Raw genomic sequence first — 19,781 nt, 5'->3', positions numbered from 1 at the left:
ACAGAGAACATTTTTCTCTGTAAATAAGTCATTATTTTCTTCTGTGCAAGTTAGTTTTTTGACATTTCCTTTGACATTTTTCACTTTGGTACTCTCTGGACTTCAATTTAAAATCATGTTTACTAGTACACCTCATACAATAAATGAAAATTTCCCCCCAATGTGTAACAAAAGTTCAGTCTCATGACTAGGGAGGTGCTCTCTGAAATAGATTGCATTTCAACCTAGCATATAAATCACAGCCCATTTACACTAAATGAGAGCACTTACAAGAAGTGTCTGGAAGATGTGTGGGGGTTGGGAGTGTGGGGGGGGGGTGGGTGGGTACAGGGGAGTAAAACCAAGAGGACACTGAGATCTGGAAAATATGGTCGGCCTCCACTACGCTTCACACCTCGCTGTGTGTCTGCCTCGCCAGATGAGTTTCGCTTAGTTCCTCCTGAAACTATGTGGGTGTTTTACATTTTACAAAATGTGGTTGATTATTAATCTGGATTTGTGGTGTTCTGTGGTGTGTACATGGATAGGGGAGACTGATAGGTTGGGGGGGGGGGGGGGGGGCGGACATTCAACTAAAAAGATCTCATAAAGAAAGGATACCTTCGTAGGGAAAATGTAGTATGACTTCCAGTATTCAGGTAAGGAAATGATGTGTCAACATTGCCCCCTACTGGCCGGTTAGGGTTCTGGTTATTTCTTGTGCTATTTCATTTTGGGCAAAAGCATTTGGGGACAACACAGATAATGAATGCAACAGCAATACTGGGGCCATTATGTGGTGCATAGCTAAGAGCTAAGACAGTTCTGGAAAGAGCTCATTTAGGTTCTAATGAGGACACCAGAGGTTAACCTCAGCAAATCGACACCACTGCAGACGTCGGAAATGGACCACCAGCTCTCCTCTATCTTTTCTTTCTCTCTTCACTCTCTCTCTCTCTTCCTCTCACTCACTCACTCACTCACTCACTCACTCTCTGTCTTTACTTTCTCTGATGTCACCAATCGGTTGGTTTGATAGGTGGTCTAATCAGGGAGATGGTAGATGTAGTCACTTACTGCTCATCTCCCACCTTCTTTATCCATTCAACATCACACTGCTCACACGACGACCTCATTTCCTGTTGAAGTGGAACGTAAAATGAGATTATTATGCCGGCACTGTGAGACTATGGGACAAAATGTGACACTATGGCAACCGAGACCACGTGCTAGACTAAACCATCGAAACTTTAGATGAGACCTGAGTGTCCTTTGCGATAAGTGTGTGTCTGTGAGTGTGTGTAGATCATGATTTGTGCACGTGCATGTGTGTGTGTGTTCAATACTGACCCTTCCTCTCTGGTTGTTCTGCAACTGTCTTAGCTCCTCTTGCATTCGCTCACACTCTGCCTTTAGCTCCTCCTCCCTCTGACAGGCCCCTTGAGCCTCGTGCCTCACCCCCTCTAGCTCCGCCTCCAGACGCTGGAGCTTGAGGTCGGAGAGAGTGTCCAAACTACGGGAGCCCTGCAGGGTCAGGGTAGGGCAGTCCAGCACTGGGCACACACACACACACACACGAGTGTATAGAAAAAACATCCGTCCGGAGCTCCACGTTCATTTGCACCTAGGTTTACAGTAGCTTGAGTGGGCACAGTGATTCAGACTCGCTCATACACACTGTGTCCTTGAGCCAGCAGCCATTGTGATCGTTCAGCAGTCAACTTTATCTCAACTCATTCCCGGCGTCCTCACACACACACACACAAACACACACACACACGCACGCACACAAAGCACACACACAGTACACTGCCCACACACTCGTCTTTGAAACTTTCCAAGCACATACAAGCCCACACAGTCATTCCTGTACACGGGCAGTACTGTATGTCACAGAAACACGGAAACCACAATAGCACAGTGTGTCCCAGACATCACATCAAAAGAAGAGACCTGCAAGACTCAGCAAATTGAAGTCATTTACATGTTTCGTTTTTTTGACAGGGACAGGGATCAGATGACCCCCTGTGTATTGTGACAGAAGTGACGTTGGTCCCAGCATGCTTCACTCAGAGCAGGAGTGGGTGGCACTGCCCAATTAGCATAGCTTGCAGCGGAGACAGATGGGAAGGGGCAGGACATTCGAGAACGGAAAGACGGGAAGGAGGCGGTGGACAAAAGCACCGAGCAGTCCTCTCAGACGCCACTCCTACGCAGCCCCTCTGACACTGTGACAGAGGGGCTGTCAGGGTCTGTTCACCTCCAGGAGGGGTCGGCTCTGCAGGAGGCCAGGGTGGAGGACTCACTGTGTGTGTCCGGGCTGGCGTGCAGCTGCAGGTACTGCATGTCCTTGCCATGCAGCTGGGTGTTGATCTTCTGCAGGGAGCTGTCTCGCTGCCTCAGAGCTGATTCCAGACTCAGGATGCGCTCCACATGCTTCTCCACCAGGCTGGTCTGTGAGACGCACACGCCAGACACACACGCACACACACACACACACACGCCAGCACACACACGCACACACACAAACACATGTGTGTACACAAACAGGGCCTGTGAGTTTGGTCACAACAAACAGTTAGATATATGGTACAGTGACAGGATCAATTGACCACAATATTACTAAAGTTATTTATGTACGTCTAGTAAAGTAGCATTTCTTGGAATTGCGTCGAAAGTGTGGTGGACTGTCACCAACAGTAGGAGATCTTGGCAGGTGCTCTCAGGCTATAATAAGCTCATCCACTTGCCTGATCTAAAATGAGACATGCATAAGTGCTGAGATGGCATGCTGTTACTGATTGCTCCTTGCTTGGATGAGGATCTGTAATAAAACAGTGGAGGAGCAGTGGAGGAGGTGGGGGGTGGGAGGGTGATAATGGGGGTTGGGGCAGGATCCAGCAAGCCAGGGTAATCTGTCCACTTTGAAGGTTTGTCATAATTTGTCTACCTTCTGACCAGTAACCCATTAGAGCACATATACAGGGGCAGAGCTGTGTTACTCATCTATCACAGGACAAACCCCGAGGAGAGAGCAGCTGCCGTAGCTACAGCCACAGCTACAGCCACAGCTACAGCCACAGCGAAACTGTCCCAGAGTGTTCCAGTACGCAGGGCCACTGTCCAGAAGGGAGAGCAGCTACATAGGAGCATGAGGAACATCTGGAAGACAACAGGTTGCATGGGGAAGGAGAGCAGGGGGGGAGGGGGGTTCAGAGGGGGTTCAGAGGGGGGTTCAGAGGGGGGTTCAGAGGGCGGTTCAGAGGGGGGTTCAGAGGGGGGGAGGGGGGTTCAGAGGGGGGTTCAGAGGGGGGTTCAGAGGGCGGTTCAGAGGGGGGTTCAGAGGGGGGTTCAGAGGGGGGGAGGGGGGTTCAGAGGGGGGGTTCAGAGGGGGGTTCAGAGGGGGGTTCAGAGGGGGTTCAGAGGGGGGTTCAGAGGGGGTTCAGAGGGGGGTTCAGAGGGGGGTTCAAAGGGGGGTTCAGAGGAGGGTTCAGAGGGGGGTTCAGAGGGGGGTTCAGAGGGGGGTTCAGAGGGGGGGTTCAGAGGGGGGGTTCAGAGGGGGGTTCAGAGGGGGTTCAGAGGGGGGTTCAGAGGGGGGGTTCAGAGGGGGGGTTCAGAGGGGGGTTCAGAGGGGGTTCAGAGGGGGGTTCAGAGGGGGGTTCAGAGGGGGGTTCAGAGGGGGGGTTCAGAGGGGGGGTTCAGAGGAGGGTTCAGAGGGGGGTTCAGAGGGGGGTTCAGAGGGGGGGTTCAGAGGGGGGTTCAGAGGGGGGTTCAGAGGGGGGGTTCAGAGGGGGGGTTCAGAGGGGGGGTTCAGAGGGGGGTTCAGAGGGGGTTCAGAGGGGGGTTCAGAGGGGGGTTCAGAGGGGGGTTCAGACCATCTTGTCCAGGTCCCTCTGCACGGTGCTCTTCTCCATGTGGATCTTCTCATACGCCTGGATCACATCCTCAAGCTGCTCCTCCCTCTCCTTCCTCTTCTGGAGCTGGAGGGAGAGAGAGAGAGAGAGAGAGAGAGAGAGAGAGAGAGAGAGAGAGAGAGAGAGAGAGAGAGAGAGAGAGAGAGAGAGAGAGAGAGATAAAGAAAGAGAGTAAGAGGGAGAGAGAGAAGGATGGAGGGAGGGAGAGAGATTTGGGGAAAAAGTCAAGTGTCTCTCACAGCTCCTCAGACTGCATAACAATCCAAATTTAGGACAAAAAAAACTACATCCAACATGTGACTACTTGAATCCTTGAATTTCATCTCCGAGTAAATAAATTATACTACATTGACACCAAAGAGGCTAGGACACGCGTGTTCTGAAAGCACATTTCCTTCAGATTAAGCAACTACAGCGCTGCTCTCCTCCAAAAGTATGACTGCCCAAAAGAAGCCTTACATTGAGAGCATGGTCTGATAAATCCAGCTCTAGGAAACAGAGGCCAAGCGAAAGAGAATGGAAAGGAAATGAGGAAGGACAGTGGCAAGGGGAGCTCAAGGAATCCAGTTTGAGCCTGAAAGCAAAGAAAAGATAAAGGGCTGACAGCGGTTCCTGTCTGAAGAGAGAGATATTCAGCGTGGCCATGGCAACGCACTGAAAGCATCACCAAGGTGAGGAAGCCGTCAACATCGTTACTGAAGAGAGCGAGGAGAGGCCATATTAGAGAAGAGCTCGCTTGCTTCCCAACCTGGATTGTTACAATGTAGTTCTGGACAGAAATCACCATGTTCTATTAGGAAGTGGGAGGGGAGGTCGACAGAGCCCTCAAACAGTATGCTCACGAGGTGTGTCACATTCAAGCCTTTTAAAAGTTGAAGTCAAAGAGATGCAACCTTCTAGGTTCCAGGGACTAGTGTTGTCTCGCTCCCGTCAACCACTTCCTCCCCCTCACTCTCTCTCTAACCACTTCCTACACCTCGAACACATCAATCCCCTCTCCACTCTTCTTCGCTCCGCCTCAGGTAAAAAAACAACCACTGAATTTCTTTACATGTGAATGATAGTATTTACTGTCTTTTCCAGGGGGTGAGTGCGCTGGAGAGAGAGCAGTTCCGGTCGGTGTGTCATACCTCGTGGGCCAGGGCACCGACCCTCTGCTGCAGGTTGCCGTTCTCCGACTGCAGGAGGGCTGTCTCCTTGGCCTCGAATGAGCAGTAGGAGTTCCTGTCCTCCACGAACTCACTGATCATGGGGAACTGGAGGAAGGAAAGAGGGGAACACAAACATGCTTCAGGAACACCCCTCAGGCTGAAGACACACGCTGCAGAAAGCTTATCAAGGAAGCTAACATTTTACAGTGGTATTTAAAAAAAAAAATTTAGGGAGGCAAAGATTTTAGATCTGTGAAATTCAATCATGCCCTTGTGTCCATGTTCAGGACCTAACAACCCTCTTCCATTAGGAAAAACACGTCTTTCTACTCAGACAGAATGAGCACGTTGAGTGTGAGTATAGGACTCGACTCCCTGCGACACCAGAGCTCTCATGCTGAACAGCACCAGCTACTCACAACTTTAATGTTTGACAAAATACATCTACTTTCTTTGTTGTTGTCATATCCGAAACCTTTTCAGACCTTTTTGGATACCACTGTTTTAACAAACTTAGCCTAGAAGAGTATGTCACATAAAAAAGCACAGAATGTATTGGGAACAGATGTTGGGTATCTTTGGGTATATTTATCAAAGTAAAAGGAAAAGACACACCTCTTTGGGTCTCTTCGGGGATGAAAGTCTACAAACCTCCTTTGTACAGTTTTGCTAAGCATTTAACTGTACTGCAATCTTATGGAGGGCTCAGAGACCCTGAGGGCCCATAGGCAGCTGTTCTCTAAATGTCCAAGTGTGTGTGTTGGTGAGAGCACATCTGGGGGGGTAGGGCTTAGTCAAACCTGGCAACAGGAAGCCCCTCCAGGGATGCCTTTCTGATGCCAACCTCTCTCTCTCTCCTTCTGTTCCCTCTCTTCTTTGCTTTCCCTCTCCATCTTTCTACTGTCTAACCTTCCCTCACTGTCCAACTCACGGATCCAACTTTTTTCTCTCTCTCGCCTCTATTCTCGACTCAATCTCTGCCCCTGCTCCCCCCCCCCCCTCACACATGGTCGTATTACAGGTCAGGCACCCAGGTGGACAGAGCCAACAGGGATACGGGATGCTGCTCCAGCTGTGTGTGTGTGTGTCTGTGTGTGTGTGCGTGTGTGTGTGTGTGTGTGGGGGGGGTCTGTGTGTGCCTGTATGTGTGTGTCTGTGTTTGACTCAGTGTTGACTCAGCAGAATACCAATGCAGATGGCATGAAGGCCACTGATGGTTTGTCATCACAGATCAAATATAATGATATGCAACAAGTATTTGACTCTTCTCTATACTTACTATACAGGCAGAACATTGCTTTCTAACACAGTGTGGGCTCGCTTTCATCAACAAATTACTGGGTTCCTATTAAAATGAGGATCCAGCAATCATTTACTGTAGGAAACATGTCAGTTTGAAAGCTTGTTTCCCACAACTTTTTACGAGTTGTAAAACATCTATGAGAAACTAGTTTTAGTACATCCATCTCTCTTTAAGTATATTCCCATGAGAGTTGAAAGGTTTTAGTATCTTGAAAAGGTCAATTGTGAATTCTGAAAAATGAGCCAGTTGTGTAACCATGACCTTAATAGAAAAACTGCTCAAAGGAAAGAGACTGTTCCATCTGAACCTGACTTGATGTTGAGTCTTGTCGCAGTGACCCTGACACACTACCTTGATCTCATACATCTTCAGCTTCCTCTTGATGCCACTGTTCTCCCTCTCCAGGCCCGCCAGGCGTGTCTTGATGTCCTGGTAGGCGGTGATGAGGGTGAAGTGGGAGGCTGAGTACATACCGTCTGGGCTGGGAGGAGAACGCCAGCCGCCACAGCCGTCCTCCTTCAGCCCCTCACCTCCACCCAGCAGCCCCAGCTCTCCCCCGAAAAGAGACTCCATCGCTCAGAGTCTCAACCTGGGAGGGGAGGGGAGGGTGCAGACAAGGTCACTTAAACACGTTGCAATAGATGATCCTATAATTTAAAGTTGCTAATGCACATTTGGAAGCAGAGTTTATATAAAAATGGACCCGAGCATTGGCAGTAAAGACACATCTTTTAGGATGAAGTTGGCCCAATGAGGAACACAAATAAAACCATTAGATCAACAGGAGGTTAGCCGCAAATTGTATAAATGACATTGAAGCTATGGTGCAATTGATTTTCCCGAGGCAGGGATGACGAACCGCTGTCCTACTACAGTTTTAAGGCCAGTTAACACCATTCAACATTGTCTTACTTATTTACTTGCTCTAATGATTGGAAATGATTCCGACAGGCCTTATACATCAGTGACTCCAAGGCTACCCAGCATGCACAGCCACAAACAGAAACAGGCCTAGACTCTTCTGGGGCCTTCGGACTCAAATAAAAATATTTAGGAGTGCATAAGATGACGAATAGGAACAGGAATGAACTTTTCTCTCCAACCCAAAATTAGAACGACTACCTCACGACAGAATTTCCGAACATAATACTACCCCTTTTTGTTCACCAGAAGGTTATCATGTTATAATGCCAGTTAGCCTAGCAACCACTCGGAGCACGGATGATGCCCATGCTGTGGTGACTCAAAGAGAAGTAGCCATGGACGTTTCATCCTCCACCATGACTCTGGGCTGTTGTCATGAGAATGAATGACTGTCACCTCCTGTAATTGAGAGGGTGTCCGTTCACTAGTCACAAATGTCCCGTTTCCACAATCTGTGTTGACATAGACTCATTGGCCACACAATCTGAAAGTGCCACATCGGGAGACTTATAGTTAGTCTAGTTGTCCATTAGATTTCGACGGCATGCTACGAAGAAGTTCCAGCGTTGCTGCTTCGTGAGGTAGGCCTTGCCTACAGAGCTATTTTCATCATCTCCTCTGCTTGCAGCTATTTTTCCTGCATTTAAACACGAAAATTGAGGCAATCTGCACACGCTTTCTCTTTCTTGCCTACAGGGTATTCCAAAAGCACACCCACACACAGAACACACAGACCAACCCGGGTATGCACACACACAAACGCTGGCATGCACGTATACACACAGACACACGTAGGCGCGCACTCATACACACACACACACACACACATGCAGAAATGCACACATTGATACAAACCCACACAGTTCTAGTTGATCAAACAATAGTCACCTACTGCCATGCAATAGATGTTTACATTTGTGTGAGTAATGCTATGTTTGAATTCTCCAAAATTAGCAGTGTCAACACTGGCGTCCACACACCTGTCAAATTGGGGTATTTTATCATTGTATAAGCTTCAGAAAGGTCACACATACACACATCCTCTCACAAATGCAGCTGTTTTTCCCAACAAATGTTCTTCGACCTGCAATCCAACATCTTTCGGTAAAGACTGGTTGAAATATGACTCCAGACGGGGCAAAGAGAAAGCCCAGGGACATGGTAGCATCCATCTTGTCCGTGCTCTGCTCACTGGCAGTGGAGACAGAACATTCATCACAGTGAGGCCATTCTTTGGCTGCCCAGTCAGCTCACCACCCCCCCCCCCCCCCACCCACTCCTCCCTCCTCCTCTCCTGCCCCCTGATCCCTCCCTTTAAAACATCGTCCCTCCATCCTCCTCTCCTTCATCCTCTCTTCTGCTCACCGCTCCGTCCCCCCAGATATCCCCCCTCACACTCTTCTCTCCCTCCTCCCCCTCTTTCCTCTCTTCCCGTACATCCCCTCCTGTCTCCCTCAAAATAACCCTCTCCCCCTCCCCTCCCCCTCTCCGCCTCTCCCCCCCCCCCTCCGCTTCCCTCACTCTCCCCCCTGCTCCTTTGTCTCCCAGACCTGCAGCCTCATTTGCTGAGCCCCTCAGGGCCGCGCTCGACCGTGGGCAGCAATCTCCCCCTCACCCCCCCAGCCCCCCCCCCCCCAGCTTTATTAGAGCCATTACTACAGGAAGTCATACGTTACCTGCGGCCTGGACAGCCTCGCACAGCAGCACAGGGAGAGAGCTAACTGCTCTGTCTCTCAGTAGCAAATGAGCAATTCGCACCGACATCAACAGCGCAACCACAGCATCATTAAACTTCCATGCAGATGCCGTGGACAGGTGTGCTGGTACTGGAGGCTGAAATGCTGACGTGAGGTAAATGTATGACTAGGGGATGTCTGTTCTTTGTGGATCTGATTTATTGAGACTCCTGGCTGGTGGAGAAAAGAAATGCTTTATTTATGTTCTCTCGCATACGATTTGAATTTTTTACAACCATTTGTCTCATAACACAGGACAGTGTGTGCTCGTGTTAGGTCATTATTTAGATTTACTAGCTCGTAGTTAGCAATAATAGAACTCTGAACCATGAGGTGCACTTCATCTCCGATAACATGTAGGTCCGTGGCTGTACCAGCAGCCAGTGGTCATACTTGTCATTAAAGATGCAGTTTTGATCTGATCTGAACCAAGATCTTTCTTCAGAGGTCACGGGGGAAGGGGGGAGGGGTGGGGTGCATTCCAGAGGACCATCTGACAGGCTTGTCCAGATGGTTTGCTTGCCATGCAGCATCAAAGAAGTTCTGACATGAAAGGAATGTCTAGGTTATGTTTCTGTTAAGATCAGATAAGTGTGTGTTGTTGTCTCGAGGCATCAATAAAAACCCACAGGAAAACTGCAGAGTCAGAAGGAGGTTGTCCAATGGCTACCATAGATCCAGGATCAAAGAAGCCAAGAGGCGGGGAGTTACGGAGAGGGTGTGAATGAATATGTTAGATTGTCGTTGGAAGAGAGAGACACTTTCACTTCTCTCTCTCAGGGTTGTGAAACGGGCCCGTGGGAAACACAGTGATCCCTGCAGCAGCCTCCCACGGCGGATTCAGACGCCACGTCACCAAGGGCCAGTGCCACCCTGACCACCCTAACCCTCCACCACATGCCTGCCTCTTTCCCCGCCTCCCTCTCATGCACCTGCTAGCCTTACAGGGCGCTGCTTTCAGACAAGCACGTCCTGACTTGAACACACACACACACACTGCAGCTCTCACACTGAGAACCTATTAACACAACAGTGGGGTGTGTGTGTGTGTTTATGGGTGTGTGGACCTGCGTGTGTGTGCCCGTGTGTGCGTGTGTGTGTGTTTGTCAGGAACACTTGTGTTCCAATGTCACAGGCGCCATATGCCCAAATGACTAAACCACATCTCTCCAGCAACACTTCATCTGAGCTGGCTCAAGTCAGAGACACGTAACCTGAAAAGAAATAAAGAACACTAACTGAATACAAAAGTCGCCCCACACCGTGTGTGGGGCCTGGTCTGCAGTGTGTGTGGGGCCTGGTCTGCAGTGTGTGTGGGGCCTGGTCTGCAGTGTGTGTAGAGCCTGGTCTGCAGTGTCTGTGGGGCCTGGTCTGCAGTGTGTGTGGGGCCTGGTCTGCAGTGTGTGTGGGGCCTGGTCTGCAGTGTGTGTGGGGCCTGGTCTGCAGTGAGTGTGGGGCCTGGTCTGCAGTGTGTGTGGGGCCTGGTCTGCAGTGTGTGTGGGGCCTGGTCTGCAGTGTGTGTGGGGCCTGGTCTGCAGTGTGTGTGGGGCCTGGTCTGCAGTGTGTGTAGAGCCTGGTCTGCAGTGTCTGTGGGGCCTGGTCTGCAGTGTGTGTGGGGCCTGGTCTGCAGTGTGTGTGGGGCCTGGTCTGCAGTGTGTGTGGGGCCTGGTCTGCAGTGAGTGTGGGGCCTGGTCTGCAGTGTGTGTGGGGCCTGGTCTGCAGTGTGTGTGGGGCCTGGTCTGCAGTGTGTGTGGGGCCTGGTCTGCAGTGTGTGGGGCCTGGTCTGCAGTGAGTGTGGGGCCTGGTCTGCAGTGTGTGTGGGGCCTGGTCTGCAGTGTGTGGGGCCTGGTCTGCAGTGAGTGTGGGGCCTGGTCTGCAGTGTGTGTGGGGCCTGGTCTGCAGTGTGTGGGGCCTGGTCTGCAGTGAGTGTGGGGCCTGGTCTGCAGTGTGTGGGGCCTGGTCTGCAGTGAGTGTGGGGCCTGGTCTGCAGTGTGTGTGGGGCCTGGTCTGCAGTGTGTGTGGGGCCTGGTCTGCAGTGTGTGGGGCCTGGTCTGCAGTGTGTGGGGCCTGGTCTGCAGTGAGTGTGGGGCCTGGTCTGCAGTGTGTGGGGCCTGGTCTGCAGTGAGTGTGGGGCCTGGTCTGCAGTGTGTGTGGGGCCTGGTCTGCAGTGTGTGTGGGGCCTGGTCTGCAGTGAGTGTGGGGCCTGGTCTGCAGTGAGTGTGGGGCCTGGTCTGCAGTGAGTGTGGGGCCTGGTCTGCAGTGTGTGTGGGGCCTGGTCTGCAGTGTGTGTGGGGCCTGGTCTGCAGTGAGTGTGGGGCCTGGTCTGCAGTGTGTGTGGGGCCTGGTCTGCAGTGAGTGTGGGGCCTGGTCTGCAGTGAGTGTGGGGCCTGGTCTGCAGTGTGTGGGGCCTGGTCTGCAGTGTGTGGGGCCTGGTCTGCAGTGTGTGTGGGGCCTGGTCTGCAGTGTGTGTGGGGCCTGGTCTGCAGTGAGTGTGGGGCCTGGTCTGCAGTGAGTGTGGGGCCTGGTCTGCAGTGAGTGTGGGGCCTGGTCTGCAGTGTGTGTGGGGCCTGGTCTGCAGTGTGTGTGGGGCCTGGTCTGCAGTGAGTGTGGGGCCTGGTCTGCAGTGAGTGTGGGGCCTGGTCTGCAGTGAGTGTGGGGCCTGGTCTGCAGTGTGTGTGGGGCCTGGTCTGCAGTGTGTGTGGGGCCTGGTCTGCAGTGAGTGTGGGGCCTGGTCTGCAGTGTGTGTGGGGCCTGGTCTGCAGTGTGTGTGGGGCCTGGTCTGCAGTGTGTGGGGCCTGGTCTGCAGTGAGTGTGGGGCCTGGTCTGCAGTGTGTGTGGTGTGAACGTGGTCAGAGGAGCCAAGGTGTCAGTACTGTCCGTCTCCACTGCAGGGCCACCAGCGATGCCTCATGCCAGGCTGTGCCGTGCCATTACAAGCCATGATTCATCCCTACACAGCAGGGTAGGCAGCCTGGCAAAGTGCAGGCTCCCAGTGTGTGTGTGTGTGTGCGTGTGCGTGTGCGTGTGTGTGTGTGTGTGTGTGTGTGAGAGAGAGAGAGAGAGACAGAGAGAGAGAGAGAGAGAGAGAGAGAGAGAGAGAGAGAGAGAGAGAGAGTGTTGAAGCGGGTGTCACCAAAGAGATTGATGGAATGAGCATGGAAAAGACAATGAACTATCGCTCTTACTCTTCCTCATCTCTCCCTTTGTCGCTCTCTCCCCTCCTGTCTGTATCTCTCCCTGCATTTCTCTCCCTCTCTCCCTCCCTCCTCCCCGGTCCCTCCTTCATCTGAGTTCATCCACTCTGTCGTTCTGAGTGGGGACCTGCAGCAAAGTCCATCGCTGCCCCTTAAGGAAAAGGAAGGAATTACTTCTCAGTACAAAACTTTCAATGAGAATGTACACACAAAAGACATGAATCTCCTAATTATAAGCCATGCGCCTCAAAACCTCAGATCCTCTCGCACTGAAACCAAACCCAGCAGCTCGCTCAGAGCACCAGGAAAGAAAAACTGTTCTAGTTCTTTAACTTCCATTTTCTCCCAAGCCCCCTGTTCTCCTCTTGCACGGCCACCTTTCACTCTCAGTCAACCTTGGAGAACGCTCGCACACACAGACAAGCGGAAGCTCACACACACACTTGCGCGTGCACACACAAGCACACTAACACACGCCCACCCACAAACACGCACGCATACATACACACACACACACACAAACACACAGGGAGGGAACTCTGCACAGGATCACAATCAAACAATCCCCATAATTTGGGCGCCAAAGCAATATCAAGGGTACAACACCCAGCTCTGGAAACAGTGGAGTGAAAGATTGCTGCTTGTGAGAGATGAGACATGTAATACAGAGAGAGAGAGGGAGCGAGGGAGGGAGGGAGTGAGCGAGCGAGCGAGGAAGAGAAATCACGCTGAGAGAAATAGTTTGTTATGCAGAGAGAAAAAAAAGAGAGGGCTCACTCCATTCCTCCAGGCGTTTGCGATGCTCATCTACGTCTCATGGTGAATTCATCCATTAAAGCCACCCAGACCTTGATGAGAGCCCATGAGGTCCTGCCAGTGGCCATGACACACTGCGGTCTACCCTAGGAGCCATGCGGGCCTCACAACACAGCCGCTCAGCCAGGCTGCTGGGGGGGCTGGCACGCCCTCACGCCCTGCCTGATGTACAATGACAGGGCCCACACAATCCAACAAGACAATGGCAAGAATGTGTGGGCAAAACCCCCCCCCAGAATGCTGTGTTTTACTGTATTATGAACCAGTGACTTTTCGAAGTACCATCTTGATGGATCGAATGATTTGCATACTTGTAAAAGTATTCTGGAGCATTCTACAGCCCAACCATGACCGCGGATCCCTGTGATTTTACACTGAAGTATTATACTGACTTCCATTTAGGCCTAATCCAGATTTAACTTCATTTTTGGAGGAAAACAATGATGGATGAGTCTGTGTTAATTGGTTGAACCATAACCGAGTGTGGTTTAATTGACTTTCAGACTAATTTGACATTGGAGTAGCTGATTAATGAAGATTGCATGTGGGGCAATCCTCTGTCTGGTGCAGGAGGCAAGATGATGGGTGCGAATGCAGTGGGTTGGATCAGGAGGAATATTTGATGAATATGAGGCATGCTGCTCGCTTGCTCTAAATGACTACAGAGTGTGAGTGTGTGTTTCGAGCAGAGAAAGAGAGAGCGTGTGTGAGTCTGTCTCTGTGACAGTGGGTACCTTTGCATGTGTGAGAAAAACTATGTGCCTGTGTTTCATTTCTGTGTGTGTGTGTCTGTGTGTGTCTTTTAGTGTTTGGGTGCCCGTGTGTGTGTCTGTGTGTAGGAGTGAGGCCATTCCTCTAATGAAACAAACCTGGAGTGTCCTTGGCAAGGACCCCCCCCCCCCACACACACACACCCGATGCCAGCCCCATTGTGACGCTTAGCTCATCTTCTCACAGACTGTGTGTGTGTGTGTGTGTGTGGGGGTGGTTAAGACAGGAGTCAATAGAGAGATAGACTGAAAGCGCTTAAGAAAGGGGAATGCGGTACTCTACTCAATAATAATAGAAACAGTGGAGGAAGATACAAAGAGACAGAGAGAGAAGGAAAAATATGGTGACTGAGGACCCAGGGGAACAGACAACATGCAAAGCACCGAGAGGAAAAAAAATTGAGCAACCAGTGCTGGAAGGCCAGTTAACGCAGACCAGGCGGAAAGGAGGGCTACAACAAGAGAGAGAGAGAAAACGAGAGAGAGAAATAGAGAGAGAAATCAAGAATTCAGTAGAAGGATGCCTTTACAAGAGAGAATATATTGTATAGTTGATGTGCATGACATCCATTTAATACCACTCACACACACGCGCAAACAAACCCTTGTTCAGGCACTGAGCGCATATTTTACGTTCTGAGTTCTCTCCACACACTTCGCATGCAGGCCTACCTACACTACAGTACTGATTAATGAACCATTACACTACAGTAATGCTCCCTCCCTCACTTGACCCTCCTCTGGACTCAACCGTGGGTCCTTGGATGTTCAAACACATTGACCCCGACGGTCAGCTACCAGTCTGTGATGGTGAAGGTGGGCGGTAGTTATACAACATTGAGGAGATGGTTGCCTTAACGGATTTACAGTTTAGTCATTTAGCAGACGCTCTTATCCAGAGCGACTTACAGTAAGTACAGGGACATACCCCCGAGGCAAGTAGGGTGAAGTGCCTTGCCCAAGGACACAACGTCATTTGGCTTGGCGGGGAATCGATCCGGTAACCTTCTGATTACCAGCCCGACTCCTTCACCGCTCAGCCATCTGACTCCCTGGATTGTGTGGGATCAGCTCCTACCACCTGGTTCTCCCCTGCACAGCAGGGAGACAAACCCGCCAGAATCACTGTTGCAGGGACTGGGACAGTCCTTTCAGAGATTCATACTGAATCCATACTGTTGCTTTCTTACTAGTGACACGATCTCCGGCTTTCAGGACCATGGATAGCGATGACTGTCCCTGAAGCAGGGCATGTTGGAGCAACCCCACTGAAACAGGGCCTAGTTCAAGGAGGCCTACTACTAACCACCCTCCCCCACCCTTCAAAGTAACAACATTATGCAACAAGCAGAGTTCAAAGAGCTTTATTTTCAATCTTCCTCTTCATCTAAAGACACCCGCTGCTGCTTGGCAGCTCCACTCTCCCTTGTGCTAGACCCTTTTCAGAAGATATTTATAGGAAATCTATGGACGGCGCTACCTCTGTTTGCATCATAAAGATTGTCTCCCAGATTAGATACCTCTCCTCTACTTCTGCAGTCAGTCCAGTTATCTTAGCCTAATTCCAGAGCTCAGTTCCAGAACAGTTTCTTTTGTTCTTTGAATCAGTGGCAGCGTTGTCAAACTGTCTGGCTCTTTTCTCTTTGTGTATTAATCCATTAAGAGCGACACGGTGATGCTTTGGTGGCAGCAGCGTTAGAACGGCTAACAATACCTGTCATCGTGCGACCGTCAAAGTCTTTAAGAGAACGGGATAGGTTTTCCAGCTAAGCGCTGTTGGGGCATTCTCTGAGCATTAGAGACTATTTTTAGGGGCCCCTCAGGGAATACAGCCAGTCCAGAGCAGAACGACGGGCAAGTGGGTAACCTGGTTTTTCGAAGATACAAAAAGAACCGTGTGAAACCCCAGTGCGAATAAAGACTATAAGGCCTGAAAAAGGTTCACGCACACGCACGCACAAACACAGTCACACACTTAACACGCAGTCACATATTTTCACAGTTACGTCTCACTTTGTGTTCCGCCACACACACACTCATGCTCTCCTGCCATGCACTCCCTCACACACACTCATACTACACACACACACACTTATACTACACACACACAGACACAAACTCATACTACACACACACACACACACTCATGCTCTCCTGCCATGCACTCCCTCACACACACTCACACTACACGCACACACACACACACTCATACTACACACACACACACACACACACACACTCATACTGCCCTGCTCTTTCTCTCCTTTTACAGATGATATTACATTACGCCTCCATGGTTGGCTCTGGGCCTTGAGTGGGCAGAGAGAGTCGTCACATTACAGGGCAGTTACATCACTCTCACACAATCCCTCATTTCACCAGGTGTTCCTCGCCAAACAAAAAAACACAGCCATGCCCCTGTCTCTCCGCTCCCGAACCCCCACACAAGCCCCAGCAACATCCCTTCAGCACCTCGCTCAGACAACAAACAGTAGTAACACCATGTTAACATTAGCCAATGAGGATGCGGCTCTTCGGAACAGCGTGGCCGGTCTGTGTGTTTTTCTTCCTGAGAGCAGGAGAGATTGTTCTTCCAGGATGAGTAAGTCCTGGTGCCACGTCTATCCAGTCGCCAGGGCTCAGACACACCAGAGAACAGGAGGCTGGCACTGGCCAGGCGGAGCTGGTGTCTGAGCTCACAGAATATTGGCAGCCAGAGGTCACTGCCCTGGCTTTCAGATATGCTGCTGTTACGCAAGACGGGAGGAATGAAATAGAGAAGGATGCAGAGCTACAAAAATAAGGAAGGGGGAGGGGGGACAGAGTGATGTGGTGAGAGTTATCGAACTAGAAGGAGGAGTGGAAAGGAAAATAGAGGGGCGAGAGGCAAAGTTAAGCTCTGATATAAATGGAAGAGAGACTAATAGAAAGAGAGCTGAAGAGTATAAAACACGGAGAGCGAACGAGATGAGGAGGAGGGAGTGATAGAAGGAGAGAGAGGGCAGTTGGAGGGAGAGAGTGGAGGAGGGAAAGAGAGAGAGGAGAGTGGGAGAGAGAGTGGAGGAGGGAGAGAGTGGAGGAGGAAGATTAGAGAGAGAGAAAGAGAGAGAGGGAGAGAGAGAGAGTGGAGGAGGAGGGAGAGAGAAGGAGAGAGAGGGAGAGAGAGAGAGACACAGAGAGAGAGAGAGAGAGAGAGAGAGAGAGAGAGAGAGAGAGAGAGAGAGAGAGAGAGAGAGAGACAGAGAGAGAGAGAGAGAGAGAGAGAGAGAGAGAGAGAGAGAGACACAGAGAGAGAGACACAGAGAGAGAGAGAGAGAGAGAGAGAGAGAGAGAGAGAGAGAGAGAGAGAGAGAGAGAGAGAGAGAGAGAGAGAGAGAGAGAGAGAGAGAGAGAGAGAGAGGGAGAGAGAGAGAGTGGAGGAGGAGGGAGAGAGAAGGAGAGAGAGGGAGAGAGAGAGAGAGAGAGAGAGAGAGAGAGAGAGAGAGAGAGAGAGAGAGAGAGAGAGAGAGAGGAGGGGGTGGCTGCCTCAGCAGGACAGGTGTGTGTTTCATCACCCCACGGGGTCCTTGTTATGTGCTGAAGGTCAGGAGAGATCATCCCTTGGGGGCTGCATTCCTTAGCATGGTCACTGCTTTGTATTTGACATGAGAGACCTTTAAGTCCAGTGTATAGTGCTGCATAGTAGTACACTGCAGCTCAAAAAACAGCCACATGAAACTGGAAAGTACCGGCTGGGCAGAGCCTTCCTGGGGAAATGACTGTCGGCTGGACATCGGCTGCTGTTTGCCGGGGTGAGATTAAAAAGCGGCAGTTCAGCCACACTCGACAGACTCTTCAACCAAACCCTCTTATCAGTCAGACGCACTACAAAGAGGCATTCCTCATTTCCAACCCCCACCCATTCATCCCCAAGTATGGCCAGGGATCCATTTCGGTTAATTGGATTTTGGTGCTAATTTTCTGGAGGATTATTTACAGTTAGTAAAGAGCAACACCAGCATTGTAGTAAGTTAACATTCTCAGGAGATAGTAGCCAGCGCTATTTCCCAAAGGCTAAAAACGATGTTTACAAAGAATTCATTGGCAGCAACTGACATGAGGAAGAATGCCCCAACATAGCAAAACCACTGAACATCTACATCTCATCATTTGATATTTCAGGGCTTCCTACACAAACTACAGCACTGCACTTTCTGAAAGCTGCTGGAACCTGCCCCTCCCTGCTTTAGATGGATCAAAAGAAACGCTTATATACCACTTTAGATGCTTGGAGACTTCATGGTTGAAGTAAAAAACGAGGCAAGAGGAAAAGTAATCCTGAGATGTGTCCAAACCTATTGTATGGATTCACCAGACAGTGTTGAAGAGTACCTCGAGAGGAAGGGGAAGAGAACACTGCGTCATTCTTCTCTCTCACTTGTTCTTCTTTTTCTCTCTGTTCCCTCTCACTTTCTCTCTGTCTCTCTGTTGTCTATCTCTTTTTCTATCTGTTTCTCACTTCCTCTCCCTCACTCTCTCTCTCTTTTTGCTCTCCCCCCACCCATACACCTCAATGACCCCTAAAAGCTGCACATGAATATTACAGCAGGTTCTCTCTCCTCCCTCCCCCTCATCAGCTAAATGTGTCCATCCTGTAAGTGGCTTACATAATAACGTAAGTGATGTGCACATTAATGTTGAATGGCAGGACACCCATGAACGCGAACGAGTTGGATAGTTCCTGGAACAACACAGACTCTTACATGCTACAATTAGACGTGGGCCGTGTTAAGGTGGTCTCTCGGTGCTTCCAGAGCATGAGTGCAAGGTGGTCTAATAACTTAGGCGAGTCCCAGGTGATGACACCATTGGAGATTAATGGATTCAAAGTGGCCCGGTGTGGCAGTAGGGCGTCCAGGTACAGTACACTGCACAGACTAATAAGACTCCACATCACCCAGCTTCTCCAGGACATGCTATGGTGAGTCATGCAAAGTAATGTACGGATTTGGGCTCTGCCAATTTCAGGGAATCTGGGGTTGATTCGGTTGAGAAGGCTTTGGACGCATCATTTTCAGACCAATTGAATTCGAAAACGAAACACATTGAAGGACAAGTCATGCTTCAACTGGCTGATGCAATGCTTTACGCTTTCCCCCAGCAAGCCATCTTTCATCGAGAAGTACTCCCTCTGTTCGGCATTCAGAGGTGCCAAAGTGCTCTCACTCTATAATCCATTTGCGTCAGCCTCCTTGTTGTTCCTGGAGACCAGCATCTCTGAGGCTAAAGCCACTCTCAGAAGGTCAGCTCCAACAACTTCAGAGTCTTGGTTCATCGACAAAAGCAGTCAGCAGCTTGATTGGTTTCCCTCTGCTTGTGAATCACAAGGAATATTTAACTAGATATATTTGTGTCCTCTGTTAGCCAGGGAGCATTACAGAAAAAGCAGCACATCCATTTCTTAAAAGATGTCAACGGATAAACAACACATTTCAGTGGATTGGGGCTTCCATGTACTGTAGAATATGCTTCCCTTGGAGTATATCTCACGACATACCAACAAATGCATTTTTCACTGCACGAAATGGGGACCTTTATGGAATGACACAGTGCTACACTCAACGCTCATTGCACTGCCTTCATCATCACTGAGTAAACAGAAGCCTTTACATAAAGCAGCAGAGATCCTCTCTAGAGGCTCCTTCTCTCCAATTTAAGGGTGAGAAAACCAAAACCAGAGTGGTTAGCGAAGGGGAAAACACACTGAGCCCCTGAGAGACTGTCTGCACAGTGGTTACGTGATTGGTGATTAGCAGGTAGGCTAATGCACTGTTTTAGGTCCTTAATTTAGCTCCTACAAACAGGCCCTGGGTGTCCCTGTGCTGCAACACACAGCAGATGAAGAGCAGAGTAATCAAGTCAGGCCTTGGCGTGAAGACCTGAGATAAGAGAGAGGCCTGTAGGGAAAAGGCAGGGACGAGATGGGTGAAGGAGGTGGTGTGTATGTGTGTGTGT

The 19,781-nt window shown here is 50.3% G+C and overlaps 1 protein-coding gene across 1 annotated transcript in view; it reads right to left on the bottom strand.

The window, feature by feature from the left end:
- The window catches only part of tbkbp1 (TBK1 binding protein 1), a 29,773-nt gene that overhangs the window by 8,180 nt on the left and 1,812 nt on the right, over window positions 1-19,781 (bottom strand). The window contains 6 exon segments of the mRNA XM_047032456.1: window positions 1,057-1,118; window positions 1,330-1,532; window positions 2,286-2,433; window positions 3,855-3,959; window positions 5,024-5,149; window positions 6,699-6,936. Of these exon segments, the coding sequence (XP_046888412.1) occupies window positions 1,057-1,118; window positions 1,330-1,532; window positions 2,286-2,433; window positions 3,855-3,959; window positions 5,024-5,149; window positions 6,699-6,920 (866 nt within the window). The 5' untranslated portion in view covers window positions 6,921-6,936.

Source organism: Hypomesus transpacificus, chromosome 13, assembly GCF_021917145.1.
Source record: "Hypomesus transpacificus isolate Combined female chromosome 13, fHypTra1, whole genome shotgun sequence".
NCBI classification, from domain to species: Eukaryota; Metazoa; Chordata; class Actinopteri; order Osmeriformes; family Osmeridae; genus Hypomesus; species Hypomesus transpacificus.
This window is presented reverse-complemented; position numbering and strand designations above follow the sequence as displayed.